The sequence below is a fragment of the Oculina patagonica genome, chromosome 8, assembly GCF_052425735.1.
Source record: "Oculina patagonica isolate OP01 chromosome 8, crgOcupat, whole genome shotgun sequence".
NCBI lineage: Eukaryota > Metazoa > Cnidaria > Anthozoa > Scleractinia > Oculinidae > Oculina > Oculina patagonica.
In genome coordinates, this window is record NC_135765.1 from 14489754 (window position 1) to 14511041 (window position 21288).

At 39.0% G+C, this 21288-nt stretch overlaps 3 protein-coding genes and 1 pseudogene across 3 annotated transcripts; 3 read left to right on the forward strand and 1 right to left on the reverse strand.

Annotated features, from left to right (window-relative positions):
• Nucleotides 1–1728: 1728 nt before the first annotated feature.
• LOC144663866 (uncharacterized) lies at nt 1729–3504 on the reverse strand. Its single transcript, XM_078524946.1, has one exon. It carries the CDS (start codon nt 3429–3431, stop codon nt 1872–1874), a length of 1560 nt encoding a protein of 519 aa, XP_078381072.1. The 5' UTR covers nt 3432–3504; the 3' UTR covers nt 1729–1871.
• A 28-nt stretch (nt 3505–3532) lies between these two features.
• LOC144663865 (uncharacterized) lies at nt 3533–5573 on the forward strand. The gene has a single exon (XM_078524945.1). It carries the CDS (start codon nt 3843–3845, stop codon nt 5400–5402), a length of 1560 nt encoding a protein of 519 aa, XP_078381071.1. The 5' UTR covers nt 3533–3842; the 3' UTR covers nt 5403–5573.
• Nucleotides 5574–6639: 1066 nt separating this feature from the next.
• On the forward strand, nt 6640–9696 carry LOC144664171 (extracellular calcium-sensing receptor-like). Its single transcript, XM_078525284.1, has one exon. It carries the CDS (start codon nt 6640–6642, stop codon nt 9181–9183), a length of 2544 nt encoding a protein of 847 aa, XP_078381410.1. The 3' UTR covers nt 9184–9696.
• A 2296-nt stretch (nt 9697–11992) lies between these two features.
• On the forward strand, nt 11993–15083 carry LOC144663621 (extracellular calcium-sensing receptor-like; annotated as a pseudogene).
• Nucleotides 15084–21288: the final 6205 nt, after the last annotated feature.

The following is a 21288-nucleotide window of genomic DNA, read 5'->3' on the forward strand; positions in this document are numbered from 1 at the left end:
ATCCGATGTTCTTTATCGGCTTTTCGTTTCTTTCCTTTCGATTGGCCGCGGATGCGATCGAGCAGTCCTGACAAACGATTTACGGTACGTTGGTTTGGATTGGACGGTGGAGTTGCACTTGTAGCGGTCGATTCGACGCCTTCATTGTTGTTCTGAGCCTGACGTCTGATCTCCTCTCGTACAGTTTGCCTTATTATAGCATCCATTTGAATAACAAAACATCCAAACACGAGTTTCAAAATGGCGGGAGGATGCAAGGTGTCCCGACAGTCTTTGTGCCCGTAGAAAAAGTTCCAGGCTCTCTCGTGTTCAAAAAAAAAACTGAACTGTCAGAAAAATCACAACTGAACTGTGTGAAAAATCACAATTGAATTGAGTGGAAAATCTAAACTGAACTGTGAAAAATCTAAACTGAACTGTGAAAAATCTAAACTGAACTGTGAGCCTTCTGGGCCATCGTACTAACTTCCAAACTTTCCTGTTTTGCTTTCTTGGCGTACTTGTTCTTTCAATTCCTCGACTGTCAAGGAACCGCGTACATTAATTAGTCCTTGGACTTTCCCTTTTTGGACTTTTCTTTTTCCTTTTTCCTTTTTGTTGTTCTGGACGTCAGCTTGCTATGGCCTCCGCCAATTCTCTCTGAATTCCAGTGTGAGAGGTATCCCCTTCCCCGGATGGAAACATCAACAGACGGCGCGGCCGCAATGCACACTGGTCGAGACACACCCTTTAAATTTGGTTAAATCTTCGTTCAGTTCTTTTGAGAACTTCACTTCCATACACTTTATGAATTTCTTTAGTTCCTGTAAAAAAATCACGAAGGTAAGTACGAAGTTCAAGTTACTCACCACAATAGCGAGAATAATGTTTTTCAGTGTTTAAAGCATTCGCGTGCAGACTCTTAATGCTTCCTAATATGGTATTTAGCAAATTAAACTGAATATACGTGCGCGCATATTTTTCGGAAAAAAATAATGAAAACATTTTATTTGTTTCAGTATGCGGATTCTTGACGAAAATCAGCTGGTAAAGCCTGGTATTCGTTCCACAGTTAAGCAGGCACTGGGAAAATCGAACTAGAAAGGCTCTTAGCTAGAAACCATAGGTTTCTCAGAAAACATGGAGTGACTAAATTTAGCCTAGCCAGCATGTCTAAACATTTCCTTTTGAAAATAAAATAGTAAACTCAAAAATAAACAAACACTAAGTCTTTTCTTCAAATCTGTGACTTGAAGAAGCTAAAAAAATATACTTCGTCGGCTTTAAAGGGATTGTGTCACAGCTAAGTTAAGTTTGCTTTATTAAGCCTTGCTCAATACTTGTTGTGAATCTTAATGTTTGCAAAAAAATTACTACATGCATCTAAATTACAAAACTATAGCCTTATTGTAACCAGATGTGTCTCTCGGGGATTATAATTTTGAGTTACAAGGAAACGAGACTAACTTTGAAAACTGTGCAGCCCATTTCAAAAACCCATATCGCAATCCATTTCATTCTTCGTCACTTTTGGTCATCCGTACCTTTTGTTGCTGTGTTATTGAAATGTTCCTTCACTGTTTTAACAGGTTATTTTTTATATTTCACCGAATTTAATAGTCATTTCTCATTTCTAAATTTGGCTAAAATCCGTGACACAGTCCCTTTAAACATTAATTTCCACCAAAAAATTTTACCGTATTTGGTCAATGCGCGTGATAACGGTAATTTTCCACTGGGAAGAAAGTAAACATTTGACAATAAAAATAAGCGACAGTAAGACACAACGTTTCGATGTCATCCTGACATCATTTTCAAGTGACAAATAAAATAACGGTTCAACAGTGTTATATATGCGGTTAGAGGTGTGATGTTTCATTAACATATTTGTTTTAAACAAATAGTTTCGCGCGGATAGAATCCGATTGCGTGTTCAGGCTAGGTTTATTCTTTCTAATAAACAACATTTCGTAAATCAAGCAGTCCAGTTTTCCGCTGCATTTCTTTAGGACGGAAAAATTACTAGTAAGGTCGCCGATGTTATTAAGGCCGTGATCGTTCTTTAAATGCTTCCCGATTGCGGAGAACCTATGTTCATCAATACGTTGGTGTAGGTGCCGGCTGGTATAGCCGACATAATCTGCATCGCACAGATCACATTGGTAATTGTACACAACGCATTGTTGATTTATTAAAGGTGGTTTTGGTTCACGCATCTTGAGATCTTCACCGATTTTGCGACTCTTGAATACTGGTTGAAGAGCGTGATCGATTTTCTTGCTCAGGTCAGATAGTTGTTTTTTGACTCCGTCGGCCGACGTTTGATCTTTAAAAGGTAATACCACTCGGTGAATGATATCCTTGTTGTTAGGTACTTCAGCTGGCACGAGAGGATCTTTGGTCATCACTGAGGTGACAAAGTGAGAAATGGTTGAGTTAATTAGGCTTGCAGGGTACTTGAGGTTCGTAAACATCAGCTTCAGGCGATCACATTCAGTCACGAAAGACTCCCATGTAGATGACAGATGAAAAGCACGGTTTACCATGGTTTTTATGAGCGACGTCTTGTACCTTTTGTCGACATGGCTTTGGTGATGGAGCAGCAGGCCGGTATTTGTTGGCTTCCGGTAAACACTGGTTTCCAGTTGGTGACCTTTCTTAAGTATTTCCATACCAACAAATGGTAACTTGTTGTCAGAAGCTAGCTCCATTGTGAATTGTATGGATGGGTGACAGTTGTTAAGTGTTGTTAAAAAGGCTTCTGCTGCTGGCACATCTTTCATCGTGGCAAGCGTGTCGTCGACATATCGCCTGTAAAACTCTGGGAGCTTGTTGTCATGTTCTAATTTCTCTTCGATGGAGCAGAGAAATGCATTCGCCATAAGGGGTCCCAAAGGTGAGCCCATTGCCACTCCGTCAGTCTGTTCGTAAAGCTTGCCATCGAACTGGAACAATTGGTTCTTAGTTGCTACTTCAAGAAGTTGAATCAGATCAGGCTGAGTGATGTTCATCTTGTGGGTTTCGTTAAACCAGTTGTCTACGAACGCCTTTTCAGCGATTATTTCGATGGTTTCTTGAAGTGGTACATTGGTAAACAAAGATGTGACATCATAAGATACCAATACGTCGTTCTCGTCGACTTTTCGGTTTTGAATCTCTTCTGCAAAAGCGAACGTATCAGAAATCGTGTAGCGATTAACTGACAGCGGCTTCAGTTTTTCATCGAGCCACTTGGCGAGGGCATAGTTGTAGGTACCCGTGGCAGACAGGATTGGTCTCATTGATAACTTCTCTTTGTGTGTCTTTGGCAGACCATAAAGGTGGGCAAGGCGTGAGCCTTTCAGACAAACGGAATCGGCAATCTCCTTTGGCAGAATCTTACGAACCACAGAATCGAGGTGCTTCTCCTTTTCCAAAAGGGGGTGGTAATGTTTCGGTGGCCGGCCTTTCATCTTTGGTCTCTGCAAGCTGACAGGAGCGAATTTAGATGTGTCATTTATAGATGCTTGACTCAAAAGGCTAACATAATCGGATTTGTTTCGAATATCCGCCATTGATGTACAAGCTAGTTTCGAGAAATTGTACTGGAAACTGGAGCGCACTCTATCTGATGACAAGAAAGAGTTAACCGCAGCCACCCTCCGATCGATTGCACTTAATTACATCGAGTGCAAATCACCGAAGCCACCGAAAACACTGCAAAGGGCCATAAAGCAGCTGAAACAACTAGATAACATCGTCGTCACGAAGCCAGACAAGGGTACCGGTGTAGTCGAAACAAATCCGATTATGTTAGCCTTTTGAGTCAAGCATCTATAAATGACACATCTAAATTCGCTCCTGTCAGCTTGCAGAGACCAAAGATGAAAGGCCGGCCACCGAAACATTACCACCCCCTTTTGGAAAAGGAGAAGCACCTCGATTCTGTGGTTCGTAAGATTCTGCCAAAGGAGATTGCCGATTCCGTTTGTCTGAAAGGCTCACGCCTTGCCCACCTTTATGGTCTGCCAAAGACACACAAAGAGAAGTTATCAATGAGACCAATCCTGTCTGCCACGGGTACCTACAACTATGCCCTCGCCAAGTGGCTCGATGAAAAACTGAAGCCGCTGTCAGTTAATCGCTACACGATTTCTGATACGTTCGCTTTTGCAGAAGAGATTCAAAACCGAAAAGTCGACGAGAACGACGTATTGGTATCTTATGATGTCACATCTTTGTTTACCAATGTACCACTTCAAGAAACCATCGAAATAATCGCTGAAAAGGCGTTCGTAGACAACTGGTTTAACGAAACCCACAAGATGAACATCACTCAGCCTGATCTGATTCAACTTCTTGAAGTAGCAACTAAGAACCAATTGTTCCAGTTCGATGGCAAGCTTTACGAACAGACTGACGGAGTGGCAATGGGCTCACCTTTGGGACCCCTTATGGCGAATGCATTTCTCTGCTCCATCGAAGAGAAATTAGAACATGACAACAAGCTCCCAGAGTTTTACAGGCGATATGTCGACGACACGCTTGCCACGATGAAAGATGTGCCAGCAGCAGAAGCCTTTTTAACAACACTTAACAACTGTCACCCATCCATACAATTCACAATGGAGCTAGCTTCTGACAACAAGTTACCATTTGTTGGTATGGAAATACTTAAGAAAGGTCACCAACTGGAAACCAGTGTTTACCGGAAGCCAACAAATACCGGCCTGCTGCTCCATCACCAAAGCCATGTCGACAAAAGGTACAAGAAGTCGCTCATAAAAACCATGGTAAACCGTGCTTTTCATCTGTCATCTACATGGGAGTCTTTCGTGACTGAATGTGATCGCCTGAAGCTGATGTTTACGAACCTCAAGTACCCTGCAAGCCTAATTAACTCAACCATTTCTCACTTTGTCACCTCAGTGATGACCAAAGATCCTCTCGTGCCAGCTGAAGTACCTAACAACAAGGATATCATTCACCGAGTGGTATTACCTTTTAAAGATCAAACGTCGGCCGACGGAGTCAAAAAACAACTATCTGACCTGAGCAAGAAAATCGATCACGCTCTTCAACCAGTATTCAAGAGTCGCAAAATCGGTGAAGATCTCAAGATGCGTGAACCAAAACCACCTTTAATAAATCAACAATGCGTTGTGTACAATTACCAATGTGATCTGTGCGATGCAGATTATGTCGGCTATACCAGCCGGCACCTACACCAACGTATTGATGAACATAGGTTCTCCGCAATCGGGAAGCATTTAAAGAACGATCACGGCCTTAATAACATCGGCGACCTTACTAGTAATTTTTCCGTCCTAAAGAAATGCAGCGGAAAACTGGACTGCTTGATTTACGAAATGTTGTTTATTAGAAAGAATAAACCTAGCCTGAACACGCAATCGGATTCTATCCGCGCGAAACTATTTGTTTAAAACAAATATGTTAATGAAACATCACACCTCTAACCGCATATATAACACTGTTGAACCGTTATTTTATTTGTCACTTGAAAATGATGTCAGGATGACATCGAAACGTTGTGTCTTACTGTCGCTTATTTTTATTGTCAAATGTTTATCAAAATTTAGTCTTATTCGAAGAAAGTAAAATTTGTAAAACATGTATGTTCGTTAATTTTGCATCCGTAAAAGGTAATTTGAAACCAAACCATATGTTTAATTAAAAGCTCATCTTAAGGCCCGGCCAAACGCACGCAACATTTTAACGCAACATATCCCAACATCATTGGGACATGTTGCGAGATACTGTGAAGCAGCTGGCCAAACGCACGCAAGATTTCAACGCAACATATCGCAACATTGTTGTGCACAGCATGTTGCACGCGTTTGGCAACCCTTTTGCGATATGTTGCGGTACGGTTGGATGGCACAAATCGAAATAGTGGGCATGCTCCAGCGCAACAATGTTGCATGAACGTAGCCAAACGAGTAACAACATCATGCAACATCCAAAAATGTTGGGAGAAGTTGGGAAAAAATTTGACCATTTCATACTTGGTCCAACATCATCCGCAACAATGTTGGGATATGTTGCGTGCGTTTGGCCGGGCCTTAAGATGAGCGTTTAATTGAACATACGGTTTTGTTTCAAACTGCCTTTTTCGGATGCAAAATTAATGAAGCTACATGGTTTACAAATTTTGCTTTTTTCCAAGTGGCAAATTACCGTTATCACGCCCATTGACCAAATACGGTAATAATTTTTGGTGGAAATTGATGTTTAAAGTGCGTTTGGCCGGGCCTTTATCCAAAAATAAATTGAATTGTCATTTTTGCGTTCGCTCTATGCTGATAATATGTAAATGAACTTCATCAATCGTGGAATTAAAATATCGATCATGAAATTCAAATATTAAAACTAAAGCAACACAGAAAAAAGTTTTAACACCGCTTACAGCTGTTTGCCAGCTACTTATGTAAGTTGCTAACCGCTGCATTCAACATCGTAATTGTTTTCGTATAAACCACCTTTCTGAACATTTATGTACCTGTAGGTCATGATTTCGACAACTGAGAGTTGGTAAATTGGAACCATCGCTTAAGTACAACATTCAGATCACGACGGAACATTCGTCGCAGTCTTCTGTCGCTCGAAGCAAACAGTCAATACGGCTACATATACAGCATACGCGGTCCCTTTGTTCTAAAGATGAACCGTATCAAGCCTTCATTTTACAGCTTCCTCTTTGTTTTCTGGCTTTCGTTCACCGATGTTGTACAAGCACCACATAGAGAAGGAAATGTCATTTTAGGTGGACTTTTCACAGTTCATTCGAGAGGAACATCTGAAAACCAATGCGGTGAGCTTGACTTCACGGCGTTGGATCGCGCCCTAGCCATGATCTTTGCTATTGAAAAGATAAACAATGATTCGAAACTTCTTCCAAACATAACTATTGGCTACGATTTGCGAGATTATTGTGAAATCATTCCACAAGCAACGAGAATCATTTGCGAATTTTTTAATGACAGGTGTTTGACGAACATAACCCAGAATAAAATTGGACAGGAGTCGGTCATGGCACTGATCGGGCCAGACGACTCTAGCGCCGCAGTTGTTATTGGCGGATGTCTTCAAATGTTGAATTACTCAGGCATTAGTGCGAGTGCAACGAGTCCTGAACTGAGTTCACATGCTTATAAGCATTTGCACCGAATGGCCCCTTCAGACACCTTTCGAGCAAAATCCATGGCCGACATCGTAGAGTACTTCAATTGGACTTACGTAGCCGCCGTGGGAAGAGATGATTCATACGGACGAAACGGATTATGGTCATTAGTTAAAGAAGCTGCAACTAGAAACAACTCCTTTTGCGTCGCTATGACAGAATTTATATCCAATGAGGGTTACTATTTAAGCATTAGAAATATTGTAACAATACTGCGTCGGCAGCAAAATATCAGAGTTATCATATTGTGGTTGTACGGAAGCTACCTATCGGACTTTGTTAGTGAAGTCAACAGACAAAACCTCACAGGGCGAGTCTGGGTTCTAAGCGACGATTTCCAGTTAGCTACAGGTCTTACCACTTATGATGAATCTACAGTAGTAAGCGTTCAACCTCACAACTTTTCCGACCACGGATTTGAAAAACATAAAAACAAACTGAGACTCAAAACAATTCATCAATACTTTCCGGAATGGTGGAGCGAGATTAGGACACTGATTAAAAATTGTTCGGCAAGTAAGGACAGCGAAGTTTGTTTTAATGATTTCGTTGATTCCATGAAGAGTCCCTATACTCCATACGTCATTGACGCTGTATATTCGGTGGCACATGCTTTGGATATTTTGGTCAAAGATACCAGCGCGACAGACAGAGATTACCAGCGAAAACTTAATATGGATATGAATGGCATGCAAAGTCTCCTTTCTAAAGTTAAGTTTACTGGACTAACGGGGAATATAACTTTTGATAAACTTGGCGACAGAGGATCGGCCTTCTATGATATTCTAACTTTACAACAAGTGGAAAACACCAATACTAAGCAACTAAAAGAAGTTGTAGTCGGAAAATGGGAAGAAAATGACCAACAGGACAAACGGCTACATATTTTCGAAACAATTCGCTGGAAAACTCCAAATGGCAGTCCACCCAAATCTAAATGTTTGGACCAGTGCTCAGCTGGAACCAGAAAAGCCTTTACTTCGCCATGTTGTTGGCAGTGTGTCTCTTGTCCTCGTGGTACAGTCAACCCGATTCCTGGATCTGAACGCTGCATTGAATGCCCACAAGGAAAACAATCTAATGAGGCTAGAACAAAGTGCGTGGATTTACCTTTGGCCAATTTGAAGTATTCCAGTGTAGGAGGAATAATCATTCTTGTGTTCAGTGCTTGTGGTATAATCGCCACAATTTTTTCTTTGACTGTCTCTTGCAGATTTTGGAATACGCCCATTGTCAAGGCATCCAACAGGGAGTTCAGCCTTGTTCTCCTGGTAAGCATTCTGATGCTTTTAACCCTCGTAGTTATCAATCTTTTCGAACCTACAGACATTATTTGCAAGATTATTTACCCGTGGCGTTACGTAACTTACAACTTATGCCTGTCATTTTTGCTGGTCAAAATCTTATGCATTTCTAGTGCTTTTCAAGTTCCAATAACGCACTCGTTTGTAATAACCTCTCTTACAAATAGAATGCAGGGAGTGATCATCATAACTATGCACATTCTACTGCTACTTGTGTTACTACCCTGGCTTCTCCTGGATGCGCCTATCAAAAAGGAACACATTCTGACAGATCAGTACATTTTTATTGAGTGCAAGGCGTATAACCTTGTTATTGGAGAAAGCCTTTTCCTGGTAACGTGCGCTTACATTCTCTTTCAAACGGTTTTCTCTGCATTTTGTTCCTTTAAAATAAGAAACATCCCAGAAAACTTTAGCGAGGCTAAACGAATAGCATTTTCGATGTACATATTTTCGTTTTCAGTGTTAGCTTATCACCCGGTAGAGTTCTCAATGGATGGATGGTATGTGACTATTTTGGACTGTGTTACAACACTGTTGAGTGCTTATGGCTTTCTTTGTTGCATAATATTGCCAAAAATATATATCATTCTCCTTAGGCCAGAGCTGAATAATTTAAGCCATATTCGTCAAGAAGTAACTCAATTCTCATTTGGAGCAAGTTCTGCTGTGCATGTGAATCCCGTCTTTGACGGTTCCAACCAGCACGGCCAAAATTAATCCAAGTTTTCATTTCATTACTTGACGAACACTTTAATTCATTTCTTTCTAACTTGTTTTGTCTTGGTAGTTGCATTTTTACTCTGTATATAATAACTCACAACCGACGATTGTGTAATTGTTTACTGTTTGGTTGCCAACTTTTTTGTCAAGCACTCTCTTATGGACTAAATTTCATCCCGTTTTCATACTTTTAGATGGGAAAAAAATCTTCATGCATGTATGTAACTTCGGGCATTCTTCATAGAATTTATTAAGAGCACTTCTGCGTAAGAATGAAGCAAAGTGAGAAATGAAAATTTTTGACCCCCCTTCATATTTTGCATACAGTTAGATATTCAAGGGGGGGGGGGGTGGTGTACAAAAATGCCCTTTTTTAAGGTTACAACCTTATTGTTGTCATGGCAACACCCATCGTTTGTTGGTGTCTCCAAAACTCATTTTTCACTCCGAACATGCTCTAAAATGTGAAAAATGTAAACAGCTGTTTCTCTAGTCCATTAAAACACTACAGCTCAAGACTTGGATCAAATATAAAGTCATCATTTTAGTTTACATTATTGTATCAGGCGTTTTCTTGCATTAAATTTACAACGACTAAACAGTCAATTAAGGCGTGTTTAAAACACGAAATGGCGAAATGATATTAAAGATAAGAGCCAAATTAAGTTAAATTATATTGCCGTTCTACTGAAATCCGCATCTGTTGCCTGATGTATTCTGTGTACAACGTAAGGATAAGGAAATAAATCGCGACAAATTAAAGAAAATGATAATAAGGGGTATACAAATAAGTAGTACTATTCAAGAAGTAAGAATAATTTGCAGCTGTTCTGGAGTGAGACAAGAAAACTCGCCGTTTATATGCGAATAAAAATGAGAAACTTACAAAGAGCGTCTGCGTAGGAGGCTACTGAAGCACTTGAGGCGGCGGCACGTAAACGCCGCTGTCTCACCTTTTTGACGTCTTCGTTCCACGACTGTAAAACAGAAAACGAAGTTATAACTTCGATGTTAAAGGATAAGGACGTAAAAAGTTCAATTCGAAAAAAGTTCAGATATTACATGGAAAAGGAAAAACTGTTCAGACGAATCCTTCTGTAATGCTCCTCCTGACATGGGACAAACAAATCGTTTTCTTTCGATGCCAAAAAGTATGGCCGCCTTTTTAATTTAAAATAGCCCAGGCAAACAGCAACTCGTTAACAAGGAGAGTCTGGAGTTATAAAATCCGTGACGGAGAATTTGTGATTGGAACGATTGGTGTGAGTATTACTTATTAAGGTTATGTTTACCCTTTATCAAAACTTTCTTTAATTTGTCGAGATTATTTCCTTGTCCTTACAGTGTACATAGAAAACATCAGGTAACAGATGCACATTTCAGTGGAACGGTAATATCATATAACGTAATTTGGCTCTTGTCTTTCATATCATTTCACCATTTCGCCATTTCGTCATTTCGCCATAGCGCCATTTCACAATTTCACCATTTCGTGTTTTAAACACGCCCCAATGAAAGGGGGGAGGGGGGGGTCAAGTGTCTCAATGATCTACATCGTGGAGTTGATTGCGCGTGTCAGCTCAACCCCCCCCCCCCCCCCTTGTACGTTCGAGGGTTAAAAAGAGGAAAGTAAATATGGAAACAATATTTATTTGATACATTTTCGCAATAGCGACGTGCGCAGATCGTGCATTTCTACAAAGAGAGTTGGCGTAACTTTATTTTTGGTTCATTGTGCACGCGCAGAAATGCGTACGGGTGAACTTCAGCTGCGTCAACTCACGAGCCAAAACCAACTCTGATTCAAACGTACAAATAAACATTGGCTCGATTCATACTAGAGACGGATGATCTGTCTGGACGAACTTGCATTTTAATTAGGCGAGCATTTTTTAGTTCGTGCGATAATTCGTCTGTGTATAAATACGGGCAAACAGACGGATCATCCGTCCAGACCAACTATCTTCATAATTCGTCTGCCAAGACGAATTAAAATGTTAGTTCGTCCAGACGGATCATCCGTCTCTAGTATAAATCGAGCCATTCCATTGAATATTTTTTTAGATCGCTCCTTAGGGTCTTAGAAAAGAAAAAAAAAATGAAAATATATATTTGATAAATTTTCGTATAACGACGCGTGCGGGTCGCGCATTACTACAAAGAGAGTTGGCGTAGCTTTATTTTTGGTTCCTTGTGGACGCACAGAAATGCGTGCGGGTGAACAACAGTTGCGTTACGTCACGAGTCAATTAAACTCTGCTTAACCGCGTTTAAATAGTAAAACATAAAAAAAAAACATTCCAATATGTTGTTTTTTTCGATCGCTTTGTGCTTTCACTTCGACGGATATAGATTGGCATCAGGGTTGAAGAAAAAAGTGGAGGATTGTAATTAAGAAAAGAAAAAGTAAAAACTGAAAAAAAATACATAGTATAACTTTTCCTAATGGCGACGCGGATCGCGCATTACTTCATAGAGTATTGACGTACCTTTACTTGCGGTCCATTCTAAGTGGGCTATTCAAACATTTTATTGTTTTCTTTTTCAAATGTGTATCTCAGCTTAGTCGTCTACGGTCCACAATTTCCATCAACATCAACATCGTTTTAATATCTCATTCATTAATTGCGTGCCCTACAGCACGCATCAGCATGAATTATTCATTGATTTTGTGATCTACAGCACGCATCAGCATGAATTATTCATTGATTGCGTGCTCTTCAGCACGCATCAGCATGAATGAGCTAATGAAAGCAGTAAGACACTACCTGTCTGGAACCTCTATTTTCATTCGCCCGCTGTAAACACTACCTCTATTGTTATTCAGGACTAGGGGCGTTGTTGTCACCTGTTATCTATTGTTTTAAGAACCAATGAATTAACTCGTTCCGAGAGGTAGTGGGCGACCCAATGAAAGGGACGAGTCATGCACTGCATCATAAAACTAATTTCAGTATTAAAACTAAAGCAACGCAGAAAAAACAGTTTGGTCGTCGCTAAACAGCTGTTTGCATGCAGCTAGCTTTAAATAAGTTGCCAACCACTAAATCTAACATCGGAAACGTTTTTCGTAGAAATCGCCTTTTTGGACGCTTTAATATCTAGACCATATTTTCAACAACTGAGAGTTGGAAAATTGCCACCATTTAGTACAATATGTAGATCACGCCGAATTGTTCAATGCAATCTTCTGTTACTCAAAGCAAACCACTTAATAACTACAGCCAAACAAAGCGGTCCCTCTGTTCTGAAGATGAATCGCATCAAACCTTCACTCAGCTACCTTTTTAGTTTCTTGCTTACGTTCTACGCTGCAGTCCAAGCACCACATAGAAATGGAGATGTCATTTTAGGCGGACATTTTAACCATTCAGTCGAAAGGAACTTCTGAGAACCAGTGTGGTGAGCTAAGCGTCAGACGCCTGGATAAGGCTTTAGCCATGATCTTTGCTATTGAAAAGATAAACAATGATTCCAAACTTCTTCCAAACATAACTCTCGGCTACGATATACGAGATTATTGCGAAACTGCTTAAATAGCTGTGCAAATCGCTTACGAACTTTTCAAAAACAAGTGCTCTACGAACATAACGCAGAATATAATGGGAAAGAAATCGATCATAGCTCTCATTGGTCCAGAGGACTCTAGCACTACAGTTTTTACTGCTGGGTTCCTTCAAGCGCTTAATGTCTCAGGCATAAGTCCTAGTGCAACGAGTGCTGGACTTAGCTCAAATGCTTATAAGCATTTGTATCGAACGGTGCCTTCAGATACCTTTCGAGCAACAGCCATGGCCGATATTGTAGAGCACTTCAATTGGAGTTATGTGGCCGCCGTGGGAAACGATAATTCGTACGGACGAAATGGTGTGTGGTCACTAGTGAAAGAAGCTGCAACAAGAAACAACTCCTTTTGCGTCGCCATGACAGAATTTATACCTAGTGAAGGTTCCGTTTTGAGCATTAGAAATATTGTTACAACTGTGCATCGACACCAAAACATAAGAGTTGTCATCTTGTGGTTATACGGAAGTTACTTAAATGACTTTTTTAGTGAAGTTAACAGACAAAACCTTACTGGGCGAGTCTGGGTTCTAAGCGACATTAACGCTTTCCTGTTAACTAAAGCTTTTTCCACCCTTCATGGATCCATAGTGGTCGTACCTCACGGATTTGTAACCCCCGGATTTAAAGAATATAAAAAGCATTTGACCATCAAAACATTTCAGCAGTACTTTCCAGAATGGTGGGTCGAGTTAAGAAAGCTGATAAAAAATTGCTCAGCAAGTAAGGACAAGGAAATCTGTTACAGTGAGTTTGTTTGTGACATGTACAGTTTGTATAGTCCCTTTGTGATTGACGCTGTATATTCAGTGGCACTTGCTTTGGACATTTTAGTCCAAGATACCAACAAGACAGACAAAGATTACAAGCGAAAACTTAATATGGATATCAACGTCATGCAAAGTCTCCTTTCTAGAGTTAAGTTTGTTGGACTAACGGGAAAAATAAGTTTTGACAAACTTGACGACAGGCCATCGGCCTTCTATGATATTCTAACTTTACAACAAGTGGAAAACACCAATACTAAGCAACTAAAAAAAGTTATAGTCGGTCAATGGAAAGAGAATGACCAACAGGACATGTACACACGGTTGCATATTTTCAATAATATTCGTTGGAATACTTGAAATGGCAGTCCACCCAAATCTGAATGTTTGGACCTGTGCTCAGCAGGAGCCAGAAAAGCCATTACGTCGCCATGTTGTTGGCAGTGTGTCTCTTGTCCTCGTGGTACAATCAACCCGATTCCTGGATCTGAACGCTGCATTGAATGCCCAAAAGGAAAACAATCTAATGAGGCTAGAACAAAGTGCATGGATTTACCTTTGGTAAATTTGACGTATTCCAGTGCAGGAGTAATAGTTAATCTTGTGTTCAGTGCTTGTGGTATAATCGCAACACTTCTGTCATTCGCTGTCACTTGCAGATTTTGTAATACGCCCATTGTCAAGGCGTCCAGCAGGGAGTTCAGCCTCGTCCTCCAAGTAAGCATTTTGCTGCTCATAACTTTGGTGGTGATCAAAATTTTTGAACCTACAGATAGAATTTGCAAGATTGTTTATCCTTGGCGTTACATAACTTACACCTTCTGCCTGTCATTTTTGCTGGTCAAAATCTTGCGTATTTCTAGCGCTTTTCAAGTTCCAAAAGCGTACTCGTTTGTAATAACCTCTCTTACAAAAAGAATGGAAGGGGTGATCATAATAACTATGCAAATTCTACTGCTACTTGTGTTACTACCCTGGCTTCTCCTGGATGCGCCTATCAAAAAGGAACACATTCTAACAGATCAGTACATTTTTGTTGAGTGCAAGGCGTATAACCTGGTAGTTGGAAGAAGTCTTTTTCTGGTAACGTGCTCTTACATTCTCTTTCAAACGGTTTTCTCTGCATTTTGTTCTTTTGAGACTTTTAAAATAAGGAACGTTCCAGAAAAATTTAGCGAGGCAAAGCGAATATCATTTTCGATGTACATTTTTACATTTTCAGTGTTAGCTTATTACCCTGCAGAGTTCTCAATTGTTGGATGGTATGTGAATGTTGTGGACTGTGTTACACTCACTGTCGAGTGCTTATGGCTTTCTTTGTTGTATAATTTTGCCAAAAATCTATATCATTCTCATGAGGCCAGAGCTGAATAATTTAAGGCACATTCGTCAAGAAGTAACTCAATTATACTTTGAGATGGAAAAAGATTCTTCATTCATGTACGTAACTTCGGGCATTCGTCATAGCATTTATTAAACTCTTATAAAGCAAAATTAAAAAGTGGGAAGGCATAATGAGGTGAAAGGTGGTCTTCAAACCGTAGCTTTTTTTTCCCTGATGCAATGCGAAAAACGTTCGAATTTATTCATCTCAAATGGTTTGTTATAGTCTGAGATCAGAAGCATATCACCTAGAAGCGTCCAACTTCCCTTATGGCTTTGGAACAATGCTGGGAATTATTCGCAACCAATCAGAAACGCGGATTTTTTTTGCCCTTATATGGAAATCGTGTGTAGCTCCAAAAAAATGGCGGCCGCTACGGGAAAACCCACATAAAGTCAAAGAAAATGGTCTGAAAAGCAACGATTTAGGCGATTCTGGCGGTTTGCCAAGCTGGAAAGTCTAAGGAATTTTAAGATGTATCCGAAATGATCTGCAGGGAGGTCAGGGATGCGTTTGAGGTTTAATTTGGAGCATTATCTGCGAATTGGAAATTTGTCAACTCGAGTCGAATACTGCAGACATGCATAATTTCCGTTCATTCATTCATTGAAGAATTGAAGCGCACATAAGCTTACAAGTTTTTTTAATCCATTTTCCGAGAAAGTAAAAGGAAACTCAGGCAGGTATTCAAGGTTACAGGTAAGGTGTTATGAGTTTGTGCAGCAGTGATGTAGGTCATCTCCGAGCTGAACCGTACTCGTTCACGTTTTGTTACCTACATGAAGAGTTCGTTCAGAGTTAGTACAGTGTTAATAGTTGAGGTACATCAACATGTACGTTGAAGAGGACGATACTTCTCTTTTAAAACTAGGTTTTGTCGCCATTCGTATTAAGATGAATGAGGGTATACAAAATTGTGCACTCGCTTTCGAAGGCGAAGTAGAGTTTCAAAAGAATCCTGTGCACAAAGATCAGCGCTGTTTATATCAAGGAAAATTGGTTTAGCAATTCGTGCTTGTATATATAGAACGAAGCATTTAAATCTGTAAAAAGCGTCACTAATTTTTAAATAAACATCACGACAGCAATTGAAAATACATGTAGTTTTTTTGTGTGAAAATAATTTCTTCAAGCTTTACCCTTACTCTTTTTTTTAATTCAAACTGATTCTTGAACATTCTCAACAGAATTAGCCTGTAATTTCATTTGAAGAAATAAAAAAATATCTCCTACTATTTTGCCATTCCAATATTGGTCCAGTATCTTCCATGAATAATTGTTTTAAAATAAATTTCAAACAAGAGTATGAAGCAATATTTATAATGCTTCTTTTATATTATAAATGTGTGTCATTTTAACTTTTATATTTATGTACTCCTCTTGAATTCTGTAGCTTTCTCAAACTACTGGCATTAATTATTATCTCCTTGTAGCAAATGCCAGTTTAACATGTGGGAATACCCAGTCAAAAAAGCTTGATTAATAGTTTATAAGCCCAGAAGAGTGTTACAGCACAGATTCAAAGACAATTAATCAAAATCCCCAAATATAATTTTCAGCTGCTCAAAAATTGTCATGTTTGACAATCTTGGAGATGGGGTGGTATTAATAATTAATAGAATGGGGATGCCAAACTAAGGGGGGCTTTGTAGCTGAGCATTTACAGTAAACAACAGAATTAATTTGCTTTTGCTAAATAACATCTAAACCATAACAGGACTTGTATAACAGACTTTTGTGGTGAGGTTTACAATGTCAGAGGTAAGGAGTTTGTAAGATCACTGAAATGCTAAGAGGAGCTAGCACATTGAACATAAAACCCAGGAGAGACAAGTGATGCTGAGGATTGCTTTTATAGGAATGAGTATAAATTAATTCATGTACTGCCATAATAAAGCTGCCATAATCTACTGCCATAATAAAGCTAGCCAATACTTCATACATAGGAAACAAGAAGCGCTTATCTGGTAAGGGGGCATCACTGGTGTATGAAGCCTTTTATTAATTTCTTATGACAAAGAGCACAAATTAAAAATGTAATTACTTTTAATTAATCCACATTCTTTTGTGCAGTCATTATCCAAACACAATTTTAGTCCGGTTGACTTATGATTGGAAATCTGCACAAAAGTATATGAATTAATTAAAAGTGGTCACAATTTTGGGCTCTCTTGCAGCCAAAGCAAGTGCATTGTATAATTACTTCTGTTTGACATCCATGAGATTTGAGGAAATAACCAACAATGATTTGTAAACAAATTTCCCCTAATATTGAACAAAAGCTAGTACTAAAAAGCCTAGGAAAACATTTTGATCCTGGATTGTAACAGCAGCACCATTTTTAGATTTCCTTTTTTCCATTTTACACCAGCCTTCATTAATGTATAAATTAAACAAATGTATCAGAGTTATGAAAAAAACTGCACTTTTTACCATATTGTTTTGTTTCCATGACTTACCTAACAATATTATTATAGTCACTAGAAAAGCTGTTGATATATTTGAAAAACAATGCTTTATTTATTCACTGTGATACTTCTGTATTACAATATTGCAGTTAAATTTTCACTACATGCAGCACTAAAAATACATGAAACAGTCTGCATGTTTTACAGTTTATATATAATAACCCACCTCTTTGTCAGTTACTGCCTCTTTTTTCTTTGCATGTGTGTGGTCCATAAATTTATGTTACTCGAGTTCCATAATGTAAAAGAATACTCAAATATAAATGGGTGTGCCATTATCTGGTGCCAACAAGTTCAGGCTTTCTGAAGGGGGTTTGCTTACAGGCTATAGTGGACGTATATATTTTACATCCCTGGAATTACCTATAAATTCTGATAAGTCAAAGAGTTGATAACACAGCTTAAATGCAATATTAATGACTTAACGGCTTTCGGTAACTGGAATTGGATTTGGTTCAGTCTTGCACAAAGATTTAGAAAAAAACTTATTACAACATGCATATATATACTGAACCCATCTGCTATGAAAAAAATGGCTGGACACAGCCAAGTTTGGTTCTTAGTGTAAACAATTTACAACTACAATGAAAGCAATCTTACCATTAAGACTAGACTTTTAAGCCACTCCAACGCTTATCAATCTATTTTGCACATTTCCTTGAAATGTGACATAAATTCATCTAGACATTTCCAGCATATTTCCAATCTGATCTAATTTGAGTAAATATATTTGTCTTTATGGCCTATCATATTTGTAATTATTATTGGAATCAACTTAAGAATTAATCGAAATTAAAAGGCATCGCTTACTGTCAGTTCTTTCAAACGGAAAACCCCAAGTTCAGGCTGTAATGAGGTCGCTGGAGCTTAAAGGCCTGGAATATGAGTGAGAACTGTAATAAGAGAGGTAGCATCTTGCCCAAATGCATCGTTCAGCGAGGTGTCACGATTAGAACTTTGATGACATATCATCCATTTGCGGAAACATGAAGCGACACGGGAACGATACCTGTGTTACAACTTGGTCGGGATCCTTCCGGATAAATCGTGTAGGAATACAGAGCAGTGTCTATCACCGAACGCCATGAATTTGGATGAAGATGTGGAGCTTTCGATCGATGCTATAAATTAAATCTCGTCACTCGCTGTACGGTCTCGTCTGTTGGGCATGTTTGAAGCATCGTAGTTCTTGGACTCTCGAGGATTCTCTTTCAATATTTACAGAGTTCATTGCTATTGGCCTGGGTGATGTCGTTGTCTGTGGTCGAGGTGCAATACATCGGTATTTTTGAACAAGAAAATGCTGCGGAGTGAATTTAAATTAAGCGTATACATGCATGTCTGCAGTATTATATAGTATTCGACTCGAGTTCCAATTCGCAGATAATGCTCCAGTTAAACCTCAAATGCATCCCTGACCTCCCTGCAGATCATTTCAAATATATCTTCAAATGCCTTAGACTTTCCAGCTTAGCAAACCGCCAGAATCGCCTAAATCATTGCTTTTGAGACCATCTTCTTGACTTTATGTGGGTTTTCCCATAGCGGCCGCCATTTTTTTGGAGCTACACGCGATTCCATATATGGGCAAAAAAAAAATCCGCGTTTCTGATTGGTTGCGAATAATCCCCAGCATTGTTCCAAAGCCATAAGGGAAGTTGGACGCTTCTAGGTGATATGCTTCTGTCTGAGATGTATAGTCTGAGATGGCATCTCAATTTCAGATATAAAGATAAATATAATCTTTGTGTTCTGTTTTGAATTTTTTTTAAATCAATAGACCTATCATTTGCTTTGAGAAAACATTTTTACGGTGTGGATATGTGAACAAAGTTTTACCGTTTGGTCTGTGAATTGTGTGTAGAGAAATAAGGTAAGGCAGAAAATACAACCAGTTCTGTAACAGTTTACTGCTGGCACTTATTTTATTAAGTCAAAACGTTGTTGTGATCGTGCCGTAAATACTTTTTGTTAACATTTCGAAATTGACTCTAAGAATAGAGAGACATCCGTATTATTTATTCTCATTCACGTCCGCGTTTTTTGGTTTTTAATTAATAATACTGTTTTTTTTTTGCCTGTTCAAAACGACTTTACCCGTATGTTAGTCAATTATGCAAATCAGCGTTGAATTATTACAGAACCGCAAAGTTAAGAGACTTTTCGAAATGACATAAAAATTCTTTACACGTCATGCGGGAACATATCAAAGCCATTTAGAGAAAGGTAACAAACCGTTTTCTTTACAAAATACGGGAAAGAAAACTTGCTTGAATGGAGTTTCATGCACAGAAAACACACAGGAAGATGTTTAATGCCATGCAAATAAAACACCCACCTAAATATACGCGTTCCGCTATCATGCAGTGGAAAATGAAGAAAAGCATCCGCATTAACAGTCAGTGAGTTAGAAACAAGTAACTTAAAACTTCAGTTTAATTTAAGTTGAAAAAGTAATGGATTTAATATCTTCAAATATTGTAGGTGCACGTGTTCGGGGTAGGTGCGCGTGTTTCTAACTGACTCATCGCTTCGTTTCAGTATATTAACGCTACGCTCGTTTGTACAGCTAAACTTCATTAGATCGGCTAGTTCCTATACCTTATCTTTAACAAATAGCTTCATGAAATTAACATATTAAAATTAAAGCAACGCGGAGAAAATTGTTTGATCATTGCTCAGTAAACACACAGTAAACACCTGTTTGCAAGCTTGTTTTAAAAAATGCTGACACCCAATACAAACCCAACGTCGGAAAAAGTTTCTTTTTCGTAGAGATCGTCTTTTTGAACACCTATATACCTAGACCATATTTTCAAGAACTGAGGCCCTGTAGGGTAGGTATTCATGTCTCCTGTTTCAATTTCAAAGCTTGTTATGTCGCAACTAAGAATTGTCATTTCGTCTAAAGACGGACGCGAGTAACAGAGCAGAAGTTTCTCAGATATTTTAATTTCTCAACCAATTAAAAAAATGCGTGAGTAACCTAGGTACACAGACCAGGAGTAAGTTCGAGTAAGTTTGATTGTGCGATTTGTATACGTAATTGGACTACATGCTGTCCAATTTGGAAATAATTTGATGAAAAAAATTCCGAGGGCAGCCAAAATTGGACGAGGCCGTAGGCCGAGTCCAATTTGGCTGTCAGAGGAATTTTTTGAATCTAATTATTTCCAAAATTGGACAAGCATGTAGTCCGGTTACATATTAATTATATAGCTTGTAGTCAGTGAATCCAGCATAAACAACAAAACTTATGTCCAGAACGGGAAAAGCATTCAACAATAGTAGGCATAACAGAGCACATGCAATTCACTCAGAGCATTGTCTTCACAAATAAAACTTAAACAAAACAGTGCAATTTTATTCACCTGAGTTTGCGAAGCTTGCTACAAAGTGAGTGAAAACACTGCATCAATCAATGAAAGTCGTAAACAAAGTGTCCGAAGAGCTTAATTAACAACTTCTTGAATGTGACATACTCCTTTCCACTATATCGTTCGTACTTCATCGCCGTCTTTTCTTTTCGAATTTCAGCAAAAAACGACAAAGAATTGCATCTAGCTCATGCCTCATGGCGATGAATATCTGACAGATTTCTTGCTTCGCTTCGCTGCACTTACGGTCACCCAAGTTTTGTACTATTGGAGGTGTTTTGCTCTTGGTTTTTGCTTTTTAGTGTAGCTAGCTCCTCTTCTGACAACGTAGAAAATTTCTCTTTGTTGTTTCTATTGCTGAAAAGCTCAAAAGGAATAGAAAAACGTAGCAAACTTGCTCCATAAAATTCCGCCATTGTCGACTCACAATGCGACCAGTTTACAGCGCTGACGCTATGCTTTGTGCTAATTGGCTAATATCCATCACATGTTGTGTTTTCTTCGATTTGATTGGCCGAGACGAAACTGTCCAATTTAAAATT

Coding starts and splice junctions, on each gene's coding strand:
- LOC144664171 (XM_078525284.1), top strand. CDS start 6,640: ATGAACCGTATCAAGCCTTCATTTTACAGCTTCCTCTTTGTTTTCTGG.
- LOC144663866 (XM_078524946.1), bottom strand. CDS start 3,431: ATGAAAGGCCGGCCACCGAAACATTACCACCCCCTTTTGGAAAAGGAG.
- LOC144663865 (XM_078524945.1), top strand. CDS start 3,843: ATGAAAGGCCGGCCACCGAAACATTACCACCCCCTTTTGGAAAAGGAG.